Genomic DNA, 22,340 nt, shown 5'->3' with positions numbered 1-22,340 from the left:
ATGCACTGGGGAGGGGGTGTCATTGCGCCGGGGGGGGGGGGGGTTGTGCTGCACCCTGGGGGGACGAATGCCGCTGCACCTAGGGGGGGTGCACAGCGGCGATCCGCCCTGGGTGGCAACCGACCTAGGATCGCCACTGGCTTCAGACCAATGCTATAGCACTTTGATGTGCGGTGAGTCCCACTTTTACCACAGCGGTTAAAAGGCATGGTTTTTTTTAATAGAAATGGGCTTGCGGCAAGTGAAGTACTTGCTGGGTGCCCATTTTGGGTGGGAGCACTTACCACCACCCATTGATGGCTCCCGTGCTACTCAGGTGGTAACTGGGTAGTGATTACTCCAGAAATGGACGCACTGAGGGTGGGAACTACCTCCGGGCTGTTGCAGTAGCCTGGCAGTACTTCCCTTTTAGCTACTTCCCTTTTAGCGAGCAGTAAGCTCGTGTTGGGTTTACTGCCACTTTGTAAAAGGGCCCCAAAATGAAGTGACGTACGTAACTGGCCTTATTCTAGAACCTGCGTGCACAGCTTTGAACACTAAATGTAAAATTGTGTACACACGTTTATAGAATAAGGGGATAACTGCATAGCACTCAAGTGGTCACACATGATATTTAGTGGCACTGTTTGGTTATGTGACGTTGAATATCATCTGTGGAGTTGGTCAGCAGGAGTTAATCACATAGGAGCCACTTCTGCCCACTTAACTCCTGCTAAATAATTACCTCTAAGAGGGCAGTTTTCAGCTGGCGGTAGTCAGCATTTCTTTAGATACAAAGAAACACACAGTAAATGACGGCAGCTAAAGACCAACATGGTCCATCCAGTCTGCCCAACAAGGTGGCCAGAGCCATCCCACCATTCTGTGCAGGCCCGAGTCACCCATGCTCAAATGCTGGTTGCCAAATGAATCTTATTGACTTTTTTGACTGGGTGACCAAAGAACTGGATGAGGGACGTGCGCTAGATGTAATCTACTTGGACTTCAGCAAAGCCTTTGATACGGTCCCCCACAGAAGACTCGTGAATAAGCTGAAAGGGTTGAACTTAGGACCGAAAGTGGTGAACTGGATAAGAATCTGGTTGACCGACAGGTGGCAGAGGGTGGTGGTAAATGGAATCAGCTCGGAGGAAATGAAGGTGAGCAGTGGAGTTCCTCAGGGGTCGGTGCTGGGGCCTATTCTGTTTAATATATTTGTGGGAGATATTGCTGAAGGGTTGGAAGGAAAGGTGTGCCTTTTTGCAGATGACACGAAAATAGCCAATAGAGTGGATACCCTGGAGGGAGTAAAAATGATGAGAAGGGATCTCTGAACGTTAGAAGAATGGTCGAGGGCAGTGGTGTGCTGGAACCGGCTCGCAAGAGCTGGTTGTTAAATTTATTGGCATCTTGCGAGCCGGTTGTTTACTGAGTGCGAGCCGTCTTGCCTCCCCTCCCCCCACCCCGTGAGCTGCAGGCTCCCCCGCTCCACAGGTCATCCATCATTTCCTGTCTGCCGTCAGCTCTCCGATAGCCCTCGTTTCCTTCCTGCCGCAACTCTCCTCTCCCCTGCCCTCCCCTCCATCCACCCTCCTCTCTCCCCTGCCCTCCTCTCCATTCACCCATGTCCAGCAACCCTCTTCTTCCCCCTGCCCTCCCCTCCATCCACCTGTTAACCATCTCCTTCCAGAATCCGCCCCCAGCAGCCCATGTCAACCATCTCCCATCTAGCCCCTCCCCTACTCAACGCCAGACATTTCCTGCCTTCTTCCAGCCACCCCCCCCAATTCCCGCTCCCATCCTCTCCTGTCTGCCCTCAGCTCCCCGATAGCCCTTGTTTCCTTCCTGCTGCTGCCCTGCCTTTAAATATTGTATTTTTCCGAGAGTCGCAGCACCGGCATTGAAACCAGCAGGCTTGGCTCGAGCCTTCCCTCGCATGGTTCCACCCTCGCAGAAACAGGAAATACATCAGAAGAGGGCGGAACCATGCGAGGGAAGGCTCGAGTCGAGCCTGCTGCTTTCAATGCCGGCGCCGCAACTCGAGGAAAAATACAATATTTAAAGGCAGGGCAGCAGCAGGAAGGAAACGAGGGCTATCGGGGAGCTGAGGGCAGACAGGAGAGGATGGGAGCGGGAATTGGGGGGGTGGCTGGAAGAAGGCAGGAAATGTCTGGTGTTGAGTAGGGGAGGGGCTAGATGGGAGATGGTTGACATGGGCTGCTGGGGGCGGATTCTGGAAGGAGATGGTTAACAGGTGGATGGAGGGGAGGGCAGGGGGAAGAAGAGGGTTGCTGGACATGGGTGAATGGAGAGGAGGGCAGGGGAGAGAGGAGGGTGGATGGAGGGGAGGGCAGTGGAGAGGAGAGTTGCTAGACATGGGTGGATGGAGGGGAGGGGATAGGAGGGTTGCTGGACATGGGTGGAAGGAGGGGAGGGCAGGGGGAACAGGAGGGTTGCTGGACATGGGTGGATGGAGGGGATGGCAGGGGGAGAGGAGGATTGCTGGACATGGGTGGGTGGATTGAGGGGAAGGCAGGGGCGAGAGGAGGGTTGCTGGACATGGGTGGATGGAGGGGAGGGCAGGGGAGAGGAGAGTTGCTGGACATGGATGGATGGAGGGGAGGAAAGGGCAGGGGAGAGGAGGGTTGCTGGACATGGATGGAGGAGAGGGAAGGGAGAGAGAAGAAATGCTGGACATGGATGGAGGGGAGGGAAGAGTGAGGAAGGAGATGAGATGAGGGAAAAGGAAGAGAGGAGAAAAACTGCTCATGGATGGAGAAAATAGGCAGAAGCTGGATCCACTGGACAGTCAAGTCTGCGGAGGACCCAGCTTTTACTTATGGATGTAGGGCAAGAAATGAAGAAGAAAAGTAAAGAAATAAATGGAAGGGAAGCCCTGGAAACTGAGTTAAGAAGACAGATAGCAGCAGAATCAAATACTGGGCTAGCATGATCAGAAAAACAAAGTCACCAGACAACAAAGGTAGAAAAAAATCATTTTATTTTCATTATAGTGTTTGGAATATGTCCACTTTGAGAATCAGGTGCTCAACATTAAAAGTTTATATTTATTTACTTATTTATGGCATTTTATCCCACTTTAAACATGAATTAGATTGGAACCTGGAATCATTTAATTTTTTTTTCCTGGAGTAATGCATTGCCCCCCCCCCCCCCCCCCCCACCCCAGACTCACTCCCCGGCTATAGCCAGCTCTGCAATTTGGGGGGAGGGACACAGAGGTGGACGAGGTGGGGGCGCAGAGGTGGACCAGGGAGAGAGCCTGTTGTTAAACATTTACCAGCACACCACTGGTCGAGGATCTGGCAGTTAAAATTTAATCTCTATCACATACAAGGGGATAAATATGAATCCCCAGAGTCCTATTATCTAACACATTACCATAAAGTACTCCGGTTAAAAAAAATGATGGTGAATCAGTAACCATTCAATTTGGAGGAGTACATAGAAGCCTCTCAGTCAAGATTAAGCGTTAATGTGAATGGAAAGAACATGGTGGTACATTGAGAATCAATAATTGGACACAAGCGTGGTGATCATTTTGAGGATGACAGCCTCGGAAATAACGAGGGGTGGTGCCTGAGTCAGAAGTGATGTACACAGGATAATATAAGAGATAAGTGGCAGTGGAGGAGTGGCCTAGTGGTTTCCAGAGGTGGCCAGTTCAAATCCCACCACTGCTCCTTGTGATCTTGGGCAAGTCACTTAACCTTCCATTGCCTCAGGTACAAACTTAGATTGTGAGCCCTCCTGTGACAGAGAAATAGCCAGTGTACCTGAATGTAACTCACCTTGAGCTACTACTGAAAAAGGTGTGAGCAAAAATCTAAATAAAAAAACTTTATCATATATTTGGATTAAAGATTCACAGGCCACAACACAGTGCACAGCAGACAATATACCACACCAGGAAGACTACCTTGCTTACAAATATAAAGAACTCATGAGGACTTAATAAATTGCATGTGTCCAAACAATGTAACCAATAAGTGATGTGGAGGGGCATAATCGAATGGCACTGCCCATCTAGATGGCCAGCACCGCAAAAAGCAGTCCTGAACCGTATTATCAAAAAAGATGGCTGGACATCTTTTGTTTTGATAATACGATTGGGGCCAGCCAAATGTCAAAGATGGCCGGGTTTGAGATGGCCGGCATCAGTTTTCGCCCATAATGGAAACTAATGCCGGCGATCTCAAACCCGGCCAAATCCAAGGCATTTGGTCATGGGAGGAACCAGCATTTGTAGAGCACTGGTCCCCCTGACATGCCAGGACACCAACCGGGCACCCTAGGGGGGCACTTCTAAAATTAAAAAAAAAAATTTTAAATAGCTCCCAGGTGCATAGCTCCGTTACCTTGGGTGCTGAGCCCCCCAAATCCCCCCAAAACCCGTTCCCCACAACTCTACACCATTACCATAGCCCTTATGGGTGAAGGGGGGCACCTAGATGTGGGTACAGTGGGTTTTGAGGGGGTGGTTGGAGGGCTCCCATTTACCACCACAAATGTAACAGGTAGGGGGGGATGGGCCTGGGTCCACCTGCCTGAAGTGCACTACACCCAGTAAAAACTGCTCCAGGGACTTGCATACTGCTGTCAGGGAGCTGGGTATGACATTTCAGGCTGGCATAGAGACTGGCCAAAAAGGTTTTTTTTTTGGGTGGGAGGGGGTTGGTGACCACTGGGGGAGTAAGGGGAGGTGATCCCTGATTCCCTCCGGTGGTCATCTGGTCAATTGGGGCACTTTTTTGACACTTGGTCCTGAAAATAAATGGACCAAGTAAAGCCGGCAAAATGCTCGTCAGAGCCGGCCATCTTTTTTTCATTATCAGGCGAAGCCAGCCATCTCGAAACCACGCCCTGTCCCACCCCCGTCCCTCCTTCGCTACCCTGCCGAAACACCCCCTTGAAGTTTGGCCGGCTTTGCGATGGAACGCAGTTGGCACCGGACAACAGTGGCGTAGCGAGGGCGGCTGACACCCGGGGTGGGTCGCCACTGCGCACCCCCCTCCCGGGTGCAGCACGGCGCACCCCCCCCCTCAGCACGCGCACCCCCCCGGAGTGCATTATTACCACTGGCGCTCCGACCCTCCGAGTGCACGTTGTCACTGGGAGCTGCGTCTGCTCCGTTGGTTCCCTGCTGTCTCTGCCCCAGAACAGGTTCCTGTTCCGGGGCAGAGAGAGCAGGTAACCAGTGGCGCCGACACCCCCCAGCGGTGTGCACCCGGGGCAGACCGCCCCACCCCTTCCTACGCCACTGCCGGACAAAATTGGCTTTCAATTATATTGATTTGGCTGGGTTCAGGAGATGGCTGGCCATCTGCCGATTTGTGTATTCCCTGAACTGGAATACATGCTGTGCAAATTCTGCAATGATTTAAAAGAGGCAAATCAAATTGCCCTACTCCTCATTTACCATCCTCCGAGAGCTTGGTCCAAGGAAGAACCTATACTTGAAGAAATTACTTCCTCTGCCATGTCACAATTTTCAAGAATTATTTTCCTGGGAGACTTAAACCTACACTTGGAAAATGATGCACACATCAATGTCCACAACTTCAAATCATTCCTGAAGAACTGCAAACTAACTACATTCTCCGAGGGTGCAACTCATGAAAAGGCCATAGTTTAGATTTCATAACTTCCTATCCTAATAGCTTGATTAGTTCATTCAAATGGAAGCTAGTACCATGGTCTAACCACTTCTAACTGGGTTTCACCATTGATATCTGTATGTCAGCTTAACCAGACTCAAGTCATCCAAATTCATCTCCACCAGAGGTAAAATCAATGAGGCCACTTTCTGGTCTGAGCTAACAGATTCCCTCACTTCCGCATCTCCTACACATGGTTTGATCAAATCCCACTGGGACACCAAGGTGAAAGCCATACTAGACAAAAGTTTTCCATTTACCACTAAAAAGGTCAAGACATCCAGGAATTCACCGGAGTTTACAGAGGAACAAAAAAAGGAGTGCTGGTGCCTTGAAAAGCAATGAAGAAAGAACGAAGATACTACTCATAAATCGAAATGGAAGTCAGCCTTCCGATGCTACAAAAAGAAAGTAGCTGGCTCAAAATGCCAATACTATAGCAGCATAATAGGTCAAGATGATCTTTTCTCCTTAGTTAAAACACTAGCTTCCACTAATAAGGATGAACATTCACAGAAAACATGTCCCACCACCCAAGACCTAGCTGATCATTTCACCAATAAGACCCTCCAAATTAGATCCAAGCTATCTAAAGCTACACCAACAGAGGAAAATAGTCCAACCCGTAGCTCAGCCTTAATCGCCGGAGACCCTACAACCCAAAGACTCAAAACTGACCAAAATTGGGAATCTTTTCAACCATTAACAGTTGAGGGGATGTAAGATCAATGCTGTTGAAATGCTCCCGAGCCAACTGCTCCCTGGATCAATGGCCAAAACTCCTACTCAAATCCATCCCTATGGAAGCAGTAAACTGGTTACGCGATAATCTTAATGAGCTGTTAAAAACTGGTTCTCTTCCTCCTGATACAGACAAAATTGTTCTCACTCTATTACTGAAGGGATATGGGCTAGACATAACATCGCCTGCAAACTACCATCCAGTGGCAAGCATACCCTTTGTACTAAAGTATTAGAAACCTACATTAGTAAACATCTCTTTGTACATCTGGAAAAAATTTCTATTTTACACTGGTCACAATTTGACATCAGATCGTCACATAGTACTGAAACATTGCTGCTAGTTCTAACTATATATGCCAAGCAACACCTATGCAAAGGCGACCAAGTAATTCTTCTCCAATTCAATATATTGGCAGCGTTCGATGCAGTTGACTACACATTGCTGCTCAAACGCCTGGATCAGATAGGAATAACAGGGACTGTGTTCAAATAGTTCGGTGAATTCCTTTCAAATCAAAGCTATTCTGTCAAGTAAAACAACCAGCTTTCCAACTTTTGGTCTCTTAACTGTGGGGTCCTGCAGGGATCTCCCTCTTACCTATCCTTTTCAATCAGCCCCCCACTACCTTTTAAAGTCTTCAGTTCTTTGCCAGCAACAAGCAGCAATTCATACCCGCTGTTCACGCTGGCCCTGAGTCATCCCTGTGATGTAACTTCCTGTTTCCTCATAGGTGGGACTAAGTCAGAGGGAAGGCTCATGAACAGTGGGTATTAATTGCTGCTCGCTGCTGGCAAAGAAATGAAGGCTTTAAATTGTACCAGGGGGTTGGGGGAGTGGAGTTGAGAGACAATCACCTGGAGGAGGGAGAGATGCTGGCAGAGGTCTAGTTGTTGTGTCCGCTCACTTTGGGCTTAGGCCCACCCAAAATTGGGTGTCTGGCTATGCCCCTGAATCCAACCCTGTTAATTCTTTCTGAATATCAACCCCACATTTCTTTGATGTGAAAGTTGACAAGTTGTGATGCTCCACAAGCTGGTGGCTCCTGACTAAGTGCCTTGGACCTCCTTCTGCAGTTTATAGGCTTTCCTCTTACAGGCAGAGTCTTGTCTTCTGCCTTGAGTTTGAGAAGCCCCTCCATTTTTAGTCTGTATTTGCCTTGGGATGCTGCCTGACTACCTGAATCTGTTGCAGGTACTGAAATACACCTCGGTCAGCACATGCTTATAATTTATAGTTTATTTAAATTTGATATATCGATTATCCACAAAAGCAATCACAGCAGTTTACAACAGTTAAAATTAAAATAATTTTTTTTAAAAGCTCCATTAATTGGATACAATAGTACAATCACACCAGACCATTCAGTCCCACTCTAAAACTTGTCTTAAAAAGTCATGTATATATAAGTTGTTTGTTGCTGTTTGGCATTACATCTCTGACGTAATAAAGATATTTAAAAAAAAGTCATAATATATATATTTTTTTAAATTAAATCTTGTAGGTCCAGTAGCTGTATCAAACTAGTAGCATAGCTACGGGTGGGCCTGGGTGGGCACAGGCCCATTCTGCTGCAGCGCTAAACTGCTCTCTTCGCCCCCCCCCCCCTCCCCTCTCCTCTACAGCATCCTGGCATCTACAGTCTCTGAGCCCCTTCCCTCCCTGGTGTCAGTACAGCCGTCCTCAGTGCCTGTAGCAATTCATTCTTGGCGCTTACACCAGCCCCGAAGGCTTCCATCTGCCACGTTCCGCCAGACAAGAAACAGGCAATGATGTCAGCGAGGGCAGGACACGGCAGATGGAAGCCTGTGGTGCTGGTGCAAGCAGCGAGAATGAATTGCTGCCAGTGCTGAGGACGCCTGTACCGACATCAGGGAGGGACGGAGTTCAGAGACAGGAGCACAGATGCGGGATGTCACAGAGGAGAGGGAGAAGATGTGGGGTAGGTGAAAAAAAAAACTCTATCTTAAAAAATATCTCCAACAATATATTTGTGGTGTGGTCTGGATAGGGGGGAGGGGGCACATGCACGTGGAAGGGCCCATCCAATTTACCTCTGGGCCCATCCAAAATATCGAGTCTGTCTGGCTATGCCTCTGTAATAATCAAACCAGGAGACACCTGAGATTCCACAGTGAAAATTCTCCAGAGAGGATGTCAGACAGCATATGTCCCTCATCCCTTCTTTAGATCACTCTCCTGCACATCCAACTGACAGTATGGTCCCAGCTGGTCAATATTCCCAAGTGTTTATGTGCTACCATCAATCAAATAAGTGCTTTTATTAAAAAAAAAAAATCAAGACCACGTGTATGTGTAACTCTGATCATTACAACTACTACTATTGAAAGATAGGAAGCAGAGAGTAGGATTGCGTGGCCAGTATTCTCAGTGGAGGAGGGTAGTTAGTGGGGTCCCGCAGGGGTCTGTGCTGGGTCCGTTGCTTTTTAATGTATTTATAAATGACCTAGAGATGGGAATAACTAGTGAGGTAATTAAATTCGCCGATGACACAAAATTATTCAGGGTCGTCAAGTCGCAGGAGGAATGTGAACGATTACAGGAGGACCTTGCGAGACTGGGAGAATGGGCGTGCAAGTGGCAGATGAAGTTCAATGTTGACAAGTGCAAAGTGATGCATGTGGGTAAGAGGAACCCGAATTATAGCTACGTCTTGCAAGGTTCCGCGTTAGGAGTTACGGATCAAGAAAGGGATCTGGGTGTCGTCGTCGATGATACGCTGAAACCTTCTGCTCAGTGTGCTGCTGCGGCTAGGAAAGCGAATAGAATGTTGGGTGTTATTAAGAAGGGTATGGAGTCCAGGTGTGCGGATGTTATAATGCCGTTGTATCGCTCCATGGTGCGACCGCACCTGGAGTATTGTGTTCAGTACTGGTCTCCGTATCTCAAAAAAAGATATAGTAGAATTGGAAAAGGTACAGCGAAGGGCGACGAAATGATAGTGGGGATGGGACGACTTTCCTATGAAGAGAGGCTGAGAAGGCTAGGGCTTTTCAGCTTGGAGAAGAGACGGCTGAGGGGAGATATGATAGAAGTGTATAAAATAATGAGTGGAATGGATCGGGTGGATGTGAAGCGACTGTTCACGCTATCCAAAAATACTAGGACTAGAGGGCATGAGTTGAAGCTACAGTGTGGTAAATTTAAAACGAATCGGAGAAAATTTTTCTTCACCCAACGTGTAATTAGACTCTGGAATTCATTGCCGGAGAACGTGGTACGGGCGGTTAGCTTGACGGAGTTTAAAAAGGGGTTAGATAGATTCCTAAAGGACAAGTCCATAGACCGCTATTAAATGGACTGGAAAAATTCCTCATTTTTAGGTATAACTTGTCTGGAATGTTTTTACGTTTGGGGAGCGTGCCAGGTGCCCTTGACCTGGATTGGCCACTGTCGGTGACAGGATGCTGGGCTAGATGGACCTTTGGTCTTTCCCAGTATGGCACTACTTATGTACTTATGTACTTATATCATTTCTATAGCGCTACTAGACGTACGCAGCGCTGTACACTTGAACATGAAGAGACAGTCCCTGCTCAACAGAGCTTACAATCTAATTAGGACAGACAAACAGGATAAACAAGAGATAAGGGAATATTAAGGCGAAGGATGATAAAATAAGGGTTCTGAACAAGTGAATAAGGGTTGGGAGTTAAAAGGAGCATCAAAAAGGTAGGCTTTTAGCTTAGATTTGAAGACGGCCAGAGATGGAGCTCGACATACCGGCTCAGGAAGTCTATTCCAGGCATATGGTGCAGCAACTGCAAAATGGCCAAAGTTTTTCATTTAAGGTGGGATGGGTTTGGGGTGGGATGAGGTGGGTTAAAAGCCACTGAACATATAACATTATCAGGGGAATTCTATGAATGGTGCCTGACTTAGGCACCAAACTTTTGACTTGGCAACAGGACTGACAGATGTTAAGCACCAAAATGGGGCTGAATGGAGGTTAGGCGCAAAAGTACACTTAGGTGCTAAGTTTTCTCATGGGTAACCGCAAAGGGGGCATTCTCATGGGATAGGCATGGACGGATCATAGGCATAATAACTATTTCAACACATGCTTTATATAATACTATAAGTTAGGTGCCCGACTGCTGATTTTAAGCACCAGTATTTATGCCGCCATAGGCATGGCGTAAGTGGTCACTCCTAAAGTTAGGCACAAAACTATGGACTTACATTAGTATTCTATAACAGATTTGACACCCAACTCTCGGAGCTGCCAAGGGTGCCGACCTTCCGAGCGGGAGATGTAGGGCCTGCCCCTAGCTTTGCCCCAATCTGCCCATAGCTCCACTCAGCCTGCCCATAGCTCTGCCCAACCTGCAGCTCTGCCCAACCCTGCCCAGAGCTCCACCCAGCCCCGCCCCTGGCACACACCGATTTGCAGCCAGGGGCACCCAAGAGTAGCAGGAGGTGTCACTGGAAAGGAAGGCTGTTCAGCGGGAGATCCTGGATCCCCTGTGGGAGTGCAGGAGATGATCCACAAAAGTGGAGACTTGGCAGGTCTGAACTCTGAACCCTGCCGTTATGTTATACTAGCTTAGTGCCCAATTTTTTGGCACCTAACTTTAGGCATCATTTATAGAATTGCTCCCATCTGTTGGACTCTATATAGCGTGCCTAGAAATCCGCACTGAAATCCAGGCATACTCTATAACAACGAGTATAACTTAATTGGCTTAACAAGCTAATCAGCATATTTAACAGCACTTAACAGTGGCAGACAGAGGGGGGCTATTGGTGGAACCGAGGGAGGCAGGTGAGACCGGGGACTGCAGTGCTGGCGGCCTGGGAGCAGGAGAAGGAGAGAGACCCCGGCGCCAGGCCCCCCTTGGAGGCCCAGGCCCAGGGAACTTTGCCCCCCCTGTCCCCCGTCTCGGCGGCCCTGAACCAGATGTGGAGGGGCATAATCGAACGGGGCACATAAGTTTTCCTGAGGACGTCCTCACAGGACGTCCCGGCGAAGGGACGGGGAAACCCATATTATCAAAACAAGATAGGCTTTTGATTATGCCGATTTGGGCAACCCTGGGAGAAGGACGCCCATCTTGCGATTTGTGTCAAAAGATGGGCGCCCTTCTCTTTCGAAAATAAGCCTGATAGTGAGCCAAGGAGTTATGATGATGAACAAAGGTCAAAGGACTTCCAATGAAAACAGCTCTTTGGTGAGACCCACATCTCGGAGTATATGTTTCAAATAAACCTTTCATCCTATCCATCTAATGCGTTTGACACATATTACCTGATGCAGGCATTCCAAGAAACATGGCCGTGTCGTGTCCTTGGTTTCTACCTTTCTGGATGTATAACTAGAATTTGGCTTTATTGGACATTTAATAAAGCAATATTTTTTCATTGGAAGTCCTTGGACCTTTGTTTCTAATTGCACCTCCTTGTATGTGGTTATCCTCACTGCATCAGTGGCGTAGCCAAGGGTGGGCTTGGGTGGGCCTGGGTTCAGGCCCACCCAGTAGCTGCATACCTATGATGTGGCTGGCAGGGATCCCCAAGCCCCACCAGCCGAAAACTCCCAACAAGTGTCCCTCCTGCATACCTTGTAAGTAGCAGATCTTCGCCTGCAGTGAGCAGTGGCATACATACTGTTCGCACTGGCCCCACAGCCTTCCCTCTGATGTATTTCTGCCTAGGCGGAAACAAGAAACTGCATCAGAAGGAAGGGTGTGGGGCCAACATGAGCAGTGTGTATTAGTTGCTGCTCGCTGCTGGTGAAAATCTGCTATTTAAAAGGTATATGGGAGAGGGAGGATGTTTGAGAGACCATATGGCATGCAGGCGAGAGAAGAAGAGACCAAATCACCTGTGGGACAGGGCGAGGGTCTTCTGCCCACCCATCTTGGGCCCAGGCCCACCCAAAATTGGGTGTCTGGCTACGCCCCTGCACTGCATACTTTGTAGCCCCCAGCTCAACTCTCTGCATTTCACTCATCAGAGACAGCCTCAGTCCCCCATGATGCATCCTTTAAGCCTTCACCTCTTGTGGAGTATGTCTGAGGATGGGAAGTTCAGACTGACCCAAGAACTAGTACAGGGCTGGTGGAACACAGAAAGCCAGGTAAGTATGACAGGGAAGCACCAGTATTAAAGGGGCGCCACGCTTACCGGGTTTAATATGGTGCCAGGCCCACGCTCCAGAGCTGCGCATCTTGCTCCTTCCAACAGGAATTCATCAGAGGGGGTGAGAAACGGCAGTGCTAGAGTGCAGGCCTATGGAGGAAGGCCTCATGTCAGTGCTGCTGTGGCAGCAGCAAACCCATGGACTGGAAGGTTGCGGCAGTGCCAGACCTGGGGGGAAAGGTTGTGGTGGTAGCAGCAGTAAAGGCCTTGAGGGGTAGAGGGCACTAACTCAATCCCTGCATTAGTGGGCACAAGTGTATGCGGGACTGACAGCACCATGTCTTCACTCCTCAGGTCCTCTCTTGGCATACGTAGCTCCCCAAAATAGTAGCATTTCTAGGTACTTCTAAATTCTTACTAAAAGCCATAACAAAATCTCTTTCTTTGGCTTCAGGAATGCTCTCCATATGCAGCCCACTTATATGATGCTGAAGATGCCAACACACCCCAGAGACAACTCCCAGGACTCTGTAGCAACTATTGTACTGAATTCTGGCTCCACTGTCGATCAACTCTCAGTCTCCTCATTGAAGAGGAAGAAATTATGGAACTGGAGACCAACCGGGACACTTTCTGTCATTTCCTAGAACTTGGGGACCCCAGCTACTGCTTTCCCAATGTCTTGGTGAATGCAGAGTTGAATACTAAGCTCGGGGAGGTTCAGGAGGACTCTGAAGGCTGTCTCCAGCTCTGCCTGCAGGAGGTGGCCAATGGGCTGCGGAATCCAGTAGCCATGGCCCATGCCAATGATGGCTCCCACCGCTTCTTCATCGCAGAGCAGGTGGGCTACATCTGGGTCTATCTACCTAATGGATCCCGAGTGGACAAACCTTTCCTGAACGTATCCAAAGCGGTCCTAGCCTCCCCTTGGGCTGGTGATGAAAGGGGTTTCCTCGGGTTTGCCTTTCATCCACAGTTCAAGGAAAATGGGAAACTGTACGTGTATTACTCCATTTTCATGAAGAAGGAAGAAAGAATACGGATTTCCGAGTTCCGGCTATCAGTCGACAACCCCAACATGATTGACCACACCTCCGAAAGGTGAGATCATCATGCTAGTACATCACCTACATGGCTAGACAGCCCCATCTCACACAATCAAGAAAGATAGGCAAGGTCACAGGGGAAAATCTGAAAAGGGAGGCTGGAACTTAAACTGTAGAGACCTTCAGGCATGGGGTGCAAACTTATATGATGGTAGACTGTAAACCCCAGTGTTCTTGGATTATAGCTATTGTGTGATGCTTTGTGTATGGCAGGAGTAGCAAATTGTTTCAATGGCATCACTCTGTGAAACTTACACTCCACTAGGCGTGGTTTCCCGTTCTAGGAACCAGAAAGAGAGGTAAACTCAGTCATGAAGAGAATTGTTTTATAAGGATTCAAGCACGTAGAACAGTGATTTACACTCACAAGTAGACCTCTATTAAATGGTTCAGATGTATACATATATAAAAGCAAGAACACAGAAATACAGCCCGATATTCAAAGTTATGTGTTTACTGGCAGCCACTGAACATATAATTTCACTATCTGGGTATTTTTTTTAATACATATGGATAGTATCAGGCCAAAAATCAGACTGGACAGCCCAATAATATCTGTATAATATGGGGCCATGTCAGGGAAGGCTTTAAAAGGATCTATTTAGCAATGATATTTGGACACTGAATGGATAATTTATACATATGTTTTAGGCCTGAAGAATGGATGGTGCCAACCTGGTAACATAGTAGCGTGGAGGGCCATAATTGAACGGGGGCACCCATCTCTAAGGGCAGCCATCTCCGAGGACGGCCCCGGAAAAGGGCGGAGCCAACCGTATTAACGAACAAGATAGGCGGCCATCTTTCGTTTCAATAATACGGTCGGGGCCGGCCAAATCTCAACATTTAGGTCAACCTAAATGTTGAGATCGCCGGACTTAGAGATGGCCGGCCTCAGTTTTCGCCGATAATGGAAACCGAGGCCAGCCATCTCAAATCCGGCCAAATCCAAGCCCTTCTCCTTCAAAAATAAGCAGGATAGTAACATAGTAGATGACGGCAGAGAAAGGCCTGTGCACTATCTGTATTTTCAGTGTCACCACTTATATGGACAGTAGTGATAAATACAGGGTCGTGCCTAGGGTCTGTGGTGCCCCCCTGCAGACTATCAGTTGGGCCCCCCCCCCCCCCGTGTGGCACAAGATGGCAAGGCTTACAAGCCTTTCTTTGCGAAATACTTGATCGCAAATAATTTTTTAATGATTTTTAACCGTGAAAATGATCGCTCACCACTTGCCACACTGACAAGAATTGTCAGCAATATTCATAGAAAACAAATTGCTATACATTGCAAAATAAGATAGCAGATGTAAATTCTCAAAGTGGACATATTCCAAACACTAAAATGAAAATAAAATGATTTTTTCTACCTTTGTTGTCTGGTGAATTTGTTTTCTATCCATATTAGTCCCAGTCTCTGATTCTGCTGCTCTCTATCTGTTCTCTTAACTCCATTTCCAGGGCTTCCTTTCCATTTATTTCTTTACTTTCCTCCTTTCTTCTTCATTTCTTGCCCTACATCCATAAGTAAAAGCTGTGTCCTCCTCTGTGGAATTGACTGGAGGAGGTATAACGTGGATCCAGCTTTTGCCTATTTTCTCCATCCATGTGCAGTTTTTCTCCTCTCTTCCCTTTCCCTCATCTCCATCCATGTACATCTTCTTCTTTTTTTCTTTCCTCACTGCCATCCATGTCCAACACTTCTCCTCTCTCATCCCCTCCATCCATGTTCAGCATTTCTCCTCTCTCGTCCCTCCCCTGTATCCATATAAAGCAATAATTCTCTCTCCCCTCTCCTCCATCCAAGACCAGAATCTCTCTTTCCTGCCCTCCCCTCTCATCCATGTCCAACGATTCTCCTCTCTCCCCTGCCCTTCATGTCCAGCTAATCTCTCTTCGCTGACCTCCCCTCCTGACCTCCCCTTCCCTCCATGTCCAGTATGTCTCCTCTTCCCCCTGCCCTCCCCTCTCATCCATGTCCAGCAATTCTCTCTTCCCTGCCCTCCTCTCCCCTCCCTTTCTTGTCCAGCATGGAGAGGGGAGGGCAGGGGAGGGAGGCGACATGCTGGACATGGAGGGGAGGGGAGGGGAGAGAGAATTGCTGGACATGGAGGGGAGGGCAGGGGAGAGAATCGCGACTTCGGGTAAAAGATTTTGGAGCGCGAGAGCAGGAACAGAAGAGAGTGGGCAAGTGAGCCGGACCTCAGGAAAAAGGTGCCGGAACAAAAAAAGCACTGTAATTATCCTTCATTGATAAGTCTCTGAGACTCTGACTCTAAAGTTTAGCAATTTAATTAAAGCAAAATGTATTTTCACATATCACAAACTCCTCCTATCCAAGCAGAATGTTTTATATTTATTTATTTATTTATGTATTTATTGCATTTGTATCCCACGTTTTCCCACCTCTTTGCAGGCTCAATGTAACATAGTAAATTACAGCAGATAAAGACCTGTACGGTCCATCCAGTCTGCCCAACAAGATAAATTCATTTTACACAGTATGTGATACTTTATATGTATACCTGAGTTTGATTTGTCCTTGCCTTTCTCAGGGCACAGACTGTAGAAGTCTGCCCAGCACTCTTCTTATGCTAAGTTCTGATACTAAAGATGAAGTCCCTTAAAATATACACTCAAGGCCATCCATATCTATTCAGTCACAATCAGGGCAGAGACCGTAGAAGTCTGCCCAGCAATGTTCATATACTAAAAGTTTTGAAGATTCTGGTGGCTTACAATACATCATGAATAGTGGAGATATATAAGAAATAAACATTTAGTAATTACACACAAAACATTTAGTAATTACACACAAAAAAGCAATCAGATTTTCACTTACCAGCTCTAAGCTAAATTTCCTCTTTGAACCTACTGTTTGAACCATCAGCCAATAAAATGGCTTTTAGCTGTAGATATATCAGGTTACCTGATAATTATGCACACATCACTGCAGTCATGCCCTCCTCTCAGTGTACATGCTCAGAAAACAAAAACTTTGAACCACTTACAGATTTTAACAAACAATTACATTATTTATTTTTTATTTCTCCCCAGTCTCACTTGCACACCTCCCTCCAAACCTGCTCTCTTTAATTTGAATGTTGTTCAAGCTCACCCACACCAAAGACATATATAGCACTGGTTGTACTCTTTGAAGCAACTTTAGCAGAGCGTGTCTGTCTCAGCACTGCTGGGCTGCCTTCACTTGCTGACGCGAGAGAGAAGGGCAGGGGAGAGAGGAGAATCACAACTTCAGGTAAAAGATTTTGCAAGTGAGTGGACCTGGGCGGCGCCCTCCAGAGGTCGGCGCCCCCCTGCGGTGCTTACCCCGCTTACTGTGTTGGCACGGCCCTGGATAAATATACTTATTAACTAAAGCTCTGATGTTTAAATTAATGCAGTCATTGGGTCTGCTAAATACCCACAAATTCTATAAATTTGGGTCTACAATTTTGCAATTAGCATGCAAAACTGCTAGTGCAGGTTATAGAATAGCTCCTAATTGTTTAAGTAAGCACTAATTGGTCCTGTGTGTATAACTGTACTTAATAGCTATTCTAGAAACTTAGGGCCCGATATTCAAAATGATTTCCTGGAAGGGTTGCCAAGGGGGGGGGGGGGGGGGGGGGGGGGGGAGCAGAGGGCAAAATTCCCCAGGCCCGGCCTCCAGGGGAGCCCCAGGACTGGAATCTGTCTCTTTCCTGCTCCTGTTGGGACCCGGGTGATTGCGTTAACGTGATAACCCGTTCCAGGCACACAGGAGCAGGAGAGAGACAGACCCTGGCGCTGGGCCCCCCTTGGAGGCAGGGGAGGAGCAAACGCACTGACGCAGGAAGGTAGGGGCAGGGGCAATGGCAGCTTGAGTGAGCAAGGGGGTGGTGGCTGCGTCCCAAGTGGGGAGGGCGGTGGCAGCTGTGATGGCCCTGTCTTGGGCCTGGCTCTGTCTGTCGGCGGCCCTGTTTCCTGGCCATTTAATTCACTTGTCCAGGGCTAAGTAGCAATATTCAGAGGCACTTAACATAGAAACATAGGAACACGACAGCAGATAAAGGCCAAGTGACTCATCCAGTCTGCCCATCCACACCATCCTCTTCCTGTGAGATCTCATGTGCTTGTCCCAAGCTTTCTTCATTTCAGTCTTTGTCTCCACCACCTCCACTAGGAGGCCATTCTACGTATCCACCACCCTTCATAAAAAAAAAGTATTTTCTTAGATTACTCCTGAGCCTACAACCATTTAACTTCATCCTTGATGGACCTTTGGTCTGTCCCAGTATGGCAATACTTATGTACTTATTCCCTCTCATTTAGGAGTTTTCTTTCAGTTGAAATAGGCTCTTCCTCTGTATATTAATGTTACAGAGATACTTAATTGTATCTATCATATCTCCCCTTTCGTGTTTTTCAGGAGTGGAGTAGCCTAATGGTTAGCAGCCTGAAAACCCAGGGAACCAGGCTCAAATCCCACTGCAGCTCCTTACTACTACTACTACTACTACGCATTTCTATAGCGCTGCCAGGGTTACGCAGCGCTGTACAAGTTTAAACACGGGGAGGGACAGTCCCTGCTCAAGAGAGCTTACAATCTAACGGTAACAGACTACATAGTCAGTGTAGGTAACAGGAATGGGGAAGGTGGTTAGGCGCCAAAAGCAAGGGAGAAGAGATGGGCCTTGAGTAAGGACTTGAAAATGGGCAGGGAGGGCGCATGGCGTATGGGCTCAGGAAGTCTGTTCCAGGCATAAGGTGCTGCGAGGCAGAAGGGGCGGAGTCTGGAGTTAGCGGTGGTGGAGAAGGGTACAGATAGGAGTGATTTGTCCTGAGAGCGGAGGTTACAGGTGGGAACATACGGGGAGAGGAGGGTAGAGAGGTAATGGGGGGCAGCAGATTGAGTGCACTTGAAGGTCAATAGGACAAGCTTGAACTGTATACGGTAGCGGATTGGGAGCCAGTGAAGTGACTTGAGGAGAGGGGTGATATGAGAGTATCGGTTCACGCGGTAGATAAGACGTGCGGCGGAATTTTGGACAGATTGAAGGGGGGATAGGTGGCTAAGCGGGAGGCCAGCGAGGAGAAGGTTGCAATAGTCAAGACGAGAGGTAACGAGCGAGTGGACGAGGGTTCGGGTGGTCTGTTCAGAGAGGAATGGGCGAATTTTGCTAATATTATAGAGTCCTTGTGACTCTTGGAAAGTCATGTAAACCTCCATTGTCCCAGGTACAAAATAAGTACCTCTACTTAATTTGTAAACCACTTTGAATGTAACCACAGCAAGATGGTATATCAAATCCCATTCCCTTTCCTTTCTTCCAGAGTATACATATTGAGATCTTTAAGTCTGTCCCCATACACTTTATGACAGGAACCACTGAGCAATTTTGTAGCAGGCCTTTGCACCGACTCCATCCTGTTTATATCTTTTTGAAGGTGTGATCTCTAGAATTGCACACAGTATTCTTGGTATCCGGTGAGTTCCCATCCAGACAGTTCCCACCGGACAGTTCCCACCCACCAATTCTCCCCCCCCCCCCCCCCCCCCCCCCCCCCATGGACAGTTCCCATCTAGGGTGATTCCCCCCTGGACAATTCCCACATGAGGGGAACAATTCCCAACCAGGACTTCCCCCCCCCCCCCCCCCAGATATTTCCCACCTGCCAGTGACCTCTCGTTTTTTGGGGGGTTTTACCGTTGAATTTTTCCTTCAATGAAGTCCCAGTGTTGTGGACACTCTGCGGTGCATCTTGATGGTGTGTCCCGTGCGTCTTCATGGTGCAGTGTTGTGGACAATCTGGATAAGAGTCTCTCTCTCTCACTCTCCCTCCCCACCATGAGCAAGCTGAACAAAGCAAGCAAACAGCAGCTCCAGTAGCTCCCACAGGTCTTCTGGTGCTGGTAGATGGTTTACTTTCCCTTGTGTCTCGCTCTCTCCCTCCCTTTTGCGCACCTCTCCTCGCTGTCTCCCCACCGTCACAAGCAAGCTGAGCAAAGACGGCAAGCAGCAGCAGTTCCTGCAGCTCTTTTCTTTCCTGGCTCAGTAACTGCTCTGTGACTCCCTTCCTGCTGCCACACATTCAAGTAAGTTTATTCAGTTTTGATAGGCTGGTTATTATAGGGACACCTTGCACATGTTGTGGGCAAAATTCAGAGTGTCTATCTACCTATTTATTTACTTACTTATTTAGGAGAATTTTAAATCTTTTTTTTAGTTTCCTTGTAGGCAGGGTGCAGTTAGGGAGGGGTGTGGGGCACTGCTCCCCCCCTCAAATGAACTGCATGTCTGGAAAGGGAAAGAGATTTGTAAGAGGGGGTTGGGGAGATTAATGGTCAGTGTGTTTTGTTTTGTTTTTAATTATGGGTGGGAATTGTCCTCCCTGGTGTGGTGGAAATTGGCTTAGTGGGAATTATCCTAGGTGGGAATTGATGGGTGGGAAATGACCAGTGGGAACTGACCTAGATCTGTATTCTAAATGGGGATTCACCAGAGACTTATCACCTCCTTTTTCTTGCTGACCATTCCTTTCCCTTTGCTCCCGAGCAGCCTTCTGGCTTTGGCCGTCAACTTTTCTAGCTGTTTGACCACCTTAAGATTGTCAGAAACAATCACCCCTAAGTTCCACTCTTCTTTCATACACAGAAGTACTTCACCCCCTATACTATACCGCTCGCTTGGATTTTGCACCCCAAGTGCATGACCCTGCATTTTTTTAGCATTAAATCTTAGTTGCCAATTTCTGGACCATTCTTCAAGCTTCTTTAGATACCTCTTCATACTATCCACATCCTCTGTGGTGTCTACCCTATTACATCCACAAAGAGGAAAACCTTACCAGACAGGCCCAAGGACCAATTCCTGTGACACACCACTGATAACATCCTTTTCCTTGGAACGAAATCCATTTACCATGTACCTCTGTCTCCTTCCACTTACCCAGTTTCTAACCCAGTCAGTCATTTTAGGGTCCATACTGAGGGCACTCAGTTTATCAGTTGCCTATACAGAATCGTGTCAAAGGCTTTGCTAAAATCTAAATACACCACATCCAGCGCGCCCCCTAAATCCAAATGTTTAGTCATCCAGTCAAAGAGATGAATCAGATTTGTATGATAAGACCTGCCTCTAGTTATACGATGCTGCCTCAGATCCTGCAGTCCATTTGGTTCTAGAAAATCTCACAGTCCTCTGCTTTAGAAGCACATCCATTCATTTACTCACCACAGAGGTCAAACTTGCAGGCCTTTAATTCCCAACCTCTCCTTACTTCCGCTTTTGTGGAGAGGAACCACATCCACCCTTCTCCAGCTCTCCAGGAGCCCTCCATTCTCTAAAAAAGCAATGAAAAGGCCAGACAACAGATCCATCAGAACTTCTCTGAACCGGATAGTGCCACTGAATATTGCCTATTAACAGCCAACCCCTAACCAGTGAAGTTAGGGGTGGGCCGGGCGCAGAGGTTGGGCAGAGCATGGCAATATTCAGTCTAACTGGCTAAAAACCTGCATAAAATTAGGACAGAATAAAGGTTGTCCTAACTTTATGCAGTAAAGATAATCACACAATGGTCTAAATATTAGCCAATGCCTGATCACCTTCTGGGTAGCAGCTCTGGTTGCCCCCCATCCCTATCCCCCTTTCCACCCCCAGAATGGAATGATGCCCCATCCATCCCTCCCACCCACCCCCCAAAGATACAGCAAGGTAGGCCCCCTCCTCCCCGCAGTACCTTTTGGGTCTACCTTGAAGAATCCCTAGTGGTCTACTGGTAGACGGGCAGGAGTATTCTCAGTAAAGATGCTTCATCTCTGGAAATAACATGCTAATAACCACCAGCCCAATATTCAAAGGCATTTATCAGGATATTGGCAGCCATGATCCGAATAAACGCCTCAGCAAAAACTGACTGTGGATATTCAGCAAAACTTCAGATAGTGAACCTCCTTACAGACCATGTCGGCACTATTGGGACAATTCTATAACTTGGCACCAAGATATGGGGTGCACAATTGGGCATACTTAGTGCTAGTTCTATAATGGCTTTTGGGTGTGCCTAAGAAAAATACTAGTGCAAAGCTGTGTTGGCATCATTGTTCCCTCTAAGCCTAGCGGGAGTCCTCCAACTGCACTGCTGCCAGTAGGGGGCGGTGTTTCAATATTATGTTTTCAATCGCTAGGGCCAGGCAGGTTCTCTGGAGTCCTGCAGAGGTTGCCTGCCACTCACTATTGAAAATGTGATAGTGAAACAGCACCCCTCGCTGGCTGGAAATGGAGGACTCCCGCTCAGCCCTCCACACCCCTCCCACACATTATAGCCCCCCCTCCGCTGCAGTTGCCACCCCCCTCCCACACACAACAGACCTCTGCCTGAGCCAAAGTGGGTCCTTCCTTGAAGGGCCCTGGTGGTCTAGTGGCTTCTTCAGGGGCAGGAAAGAATCCCACTCTTTCCTGCCCACTGTTGCTACTGTGCCTAGGGTTGGTGCCTCTGCATTTTCAAAATGGCTGCTGAGACTTCCCGCGGCAGACTCGCAGGTCTTGGCAGTCTGTTAGCCATTTTTAAATCATGGCAGTGGGGCGCCAAGCAGAGTAGCTCTAGCGGGCAGGAAAGAGTGGGATTCTTTCCTGCCCCAGCAGAGGCTGCTAGACCACCAGGGCCCTTCAAGGTAGGATCCCCGGGGAGGGCTGTAGTGTGCATCAGCATTGGGCAACTGGGCAGAGCCTCTGGGCCCTTGGGTAC

At 48.0% G+C, this 22,340-nt stretch overlaps 1 protein-coding gene across 1 annotated transcript in view; it reads left to right on the top strand.

Moving 5' to 3' along the window:
* LOC115481001 (HHIP-like protein 1) overlaps positions 1-22,340 on the top strand; it is a 104,658-nt gene that overhangs the window by 4,851 nt on the left and 77,467 nt on the right. Inside the window, exon 3 of the mRNA XM_030219986.1 lies at positions 12,956-13,602. Coding sequence (XP_030075846.1) covers positions 12,956-13,602 — 647 coding nt within the window. The remainder of the gene's footprint in view (positions 1-12,955; positions 13,603-22,340) is intronic.

Source organism: Microcaecilia unicolor, chromosome 11 (genome assembly GCF_901765095.1).
Source record: "Microcaecilia unicolor chromosome 11, aMicUni1.1, whole genome shotgun sequence".
NCBI lineage: Eukaryota > Metazoa > Chordata > Amphibia > Gymnophiona > Siphonopidae > Microcaecilia > Microcaecilia unicolor.
The sequence above is the reverse complement of the archived record's forward strand: the minus strand, read 5'-3'. Positions and strand labels throughout refer to the sequence as shown.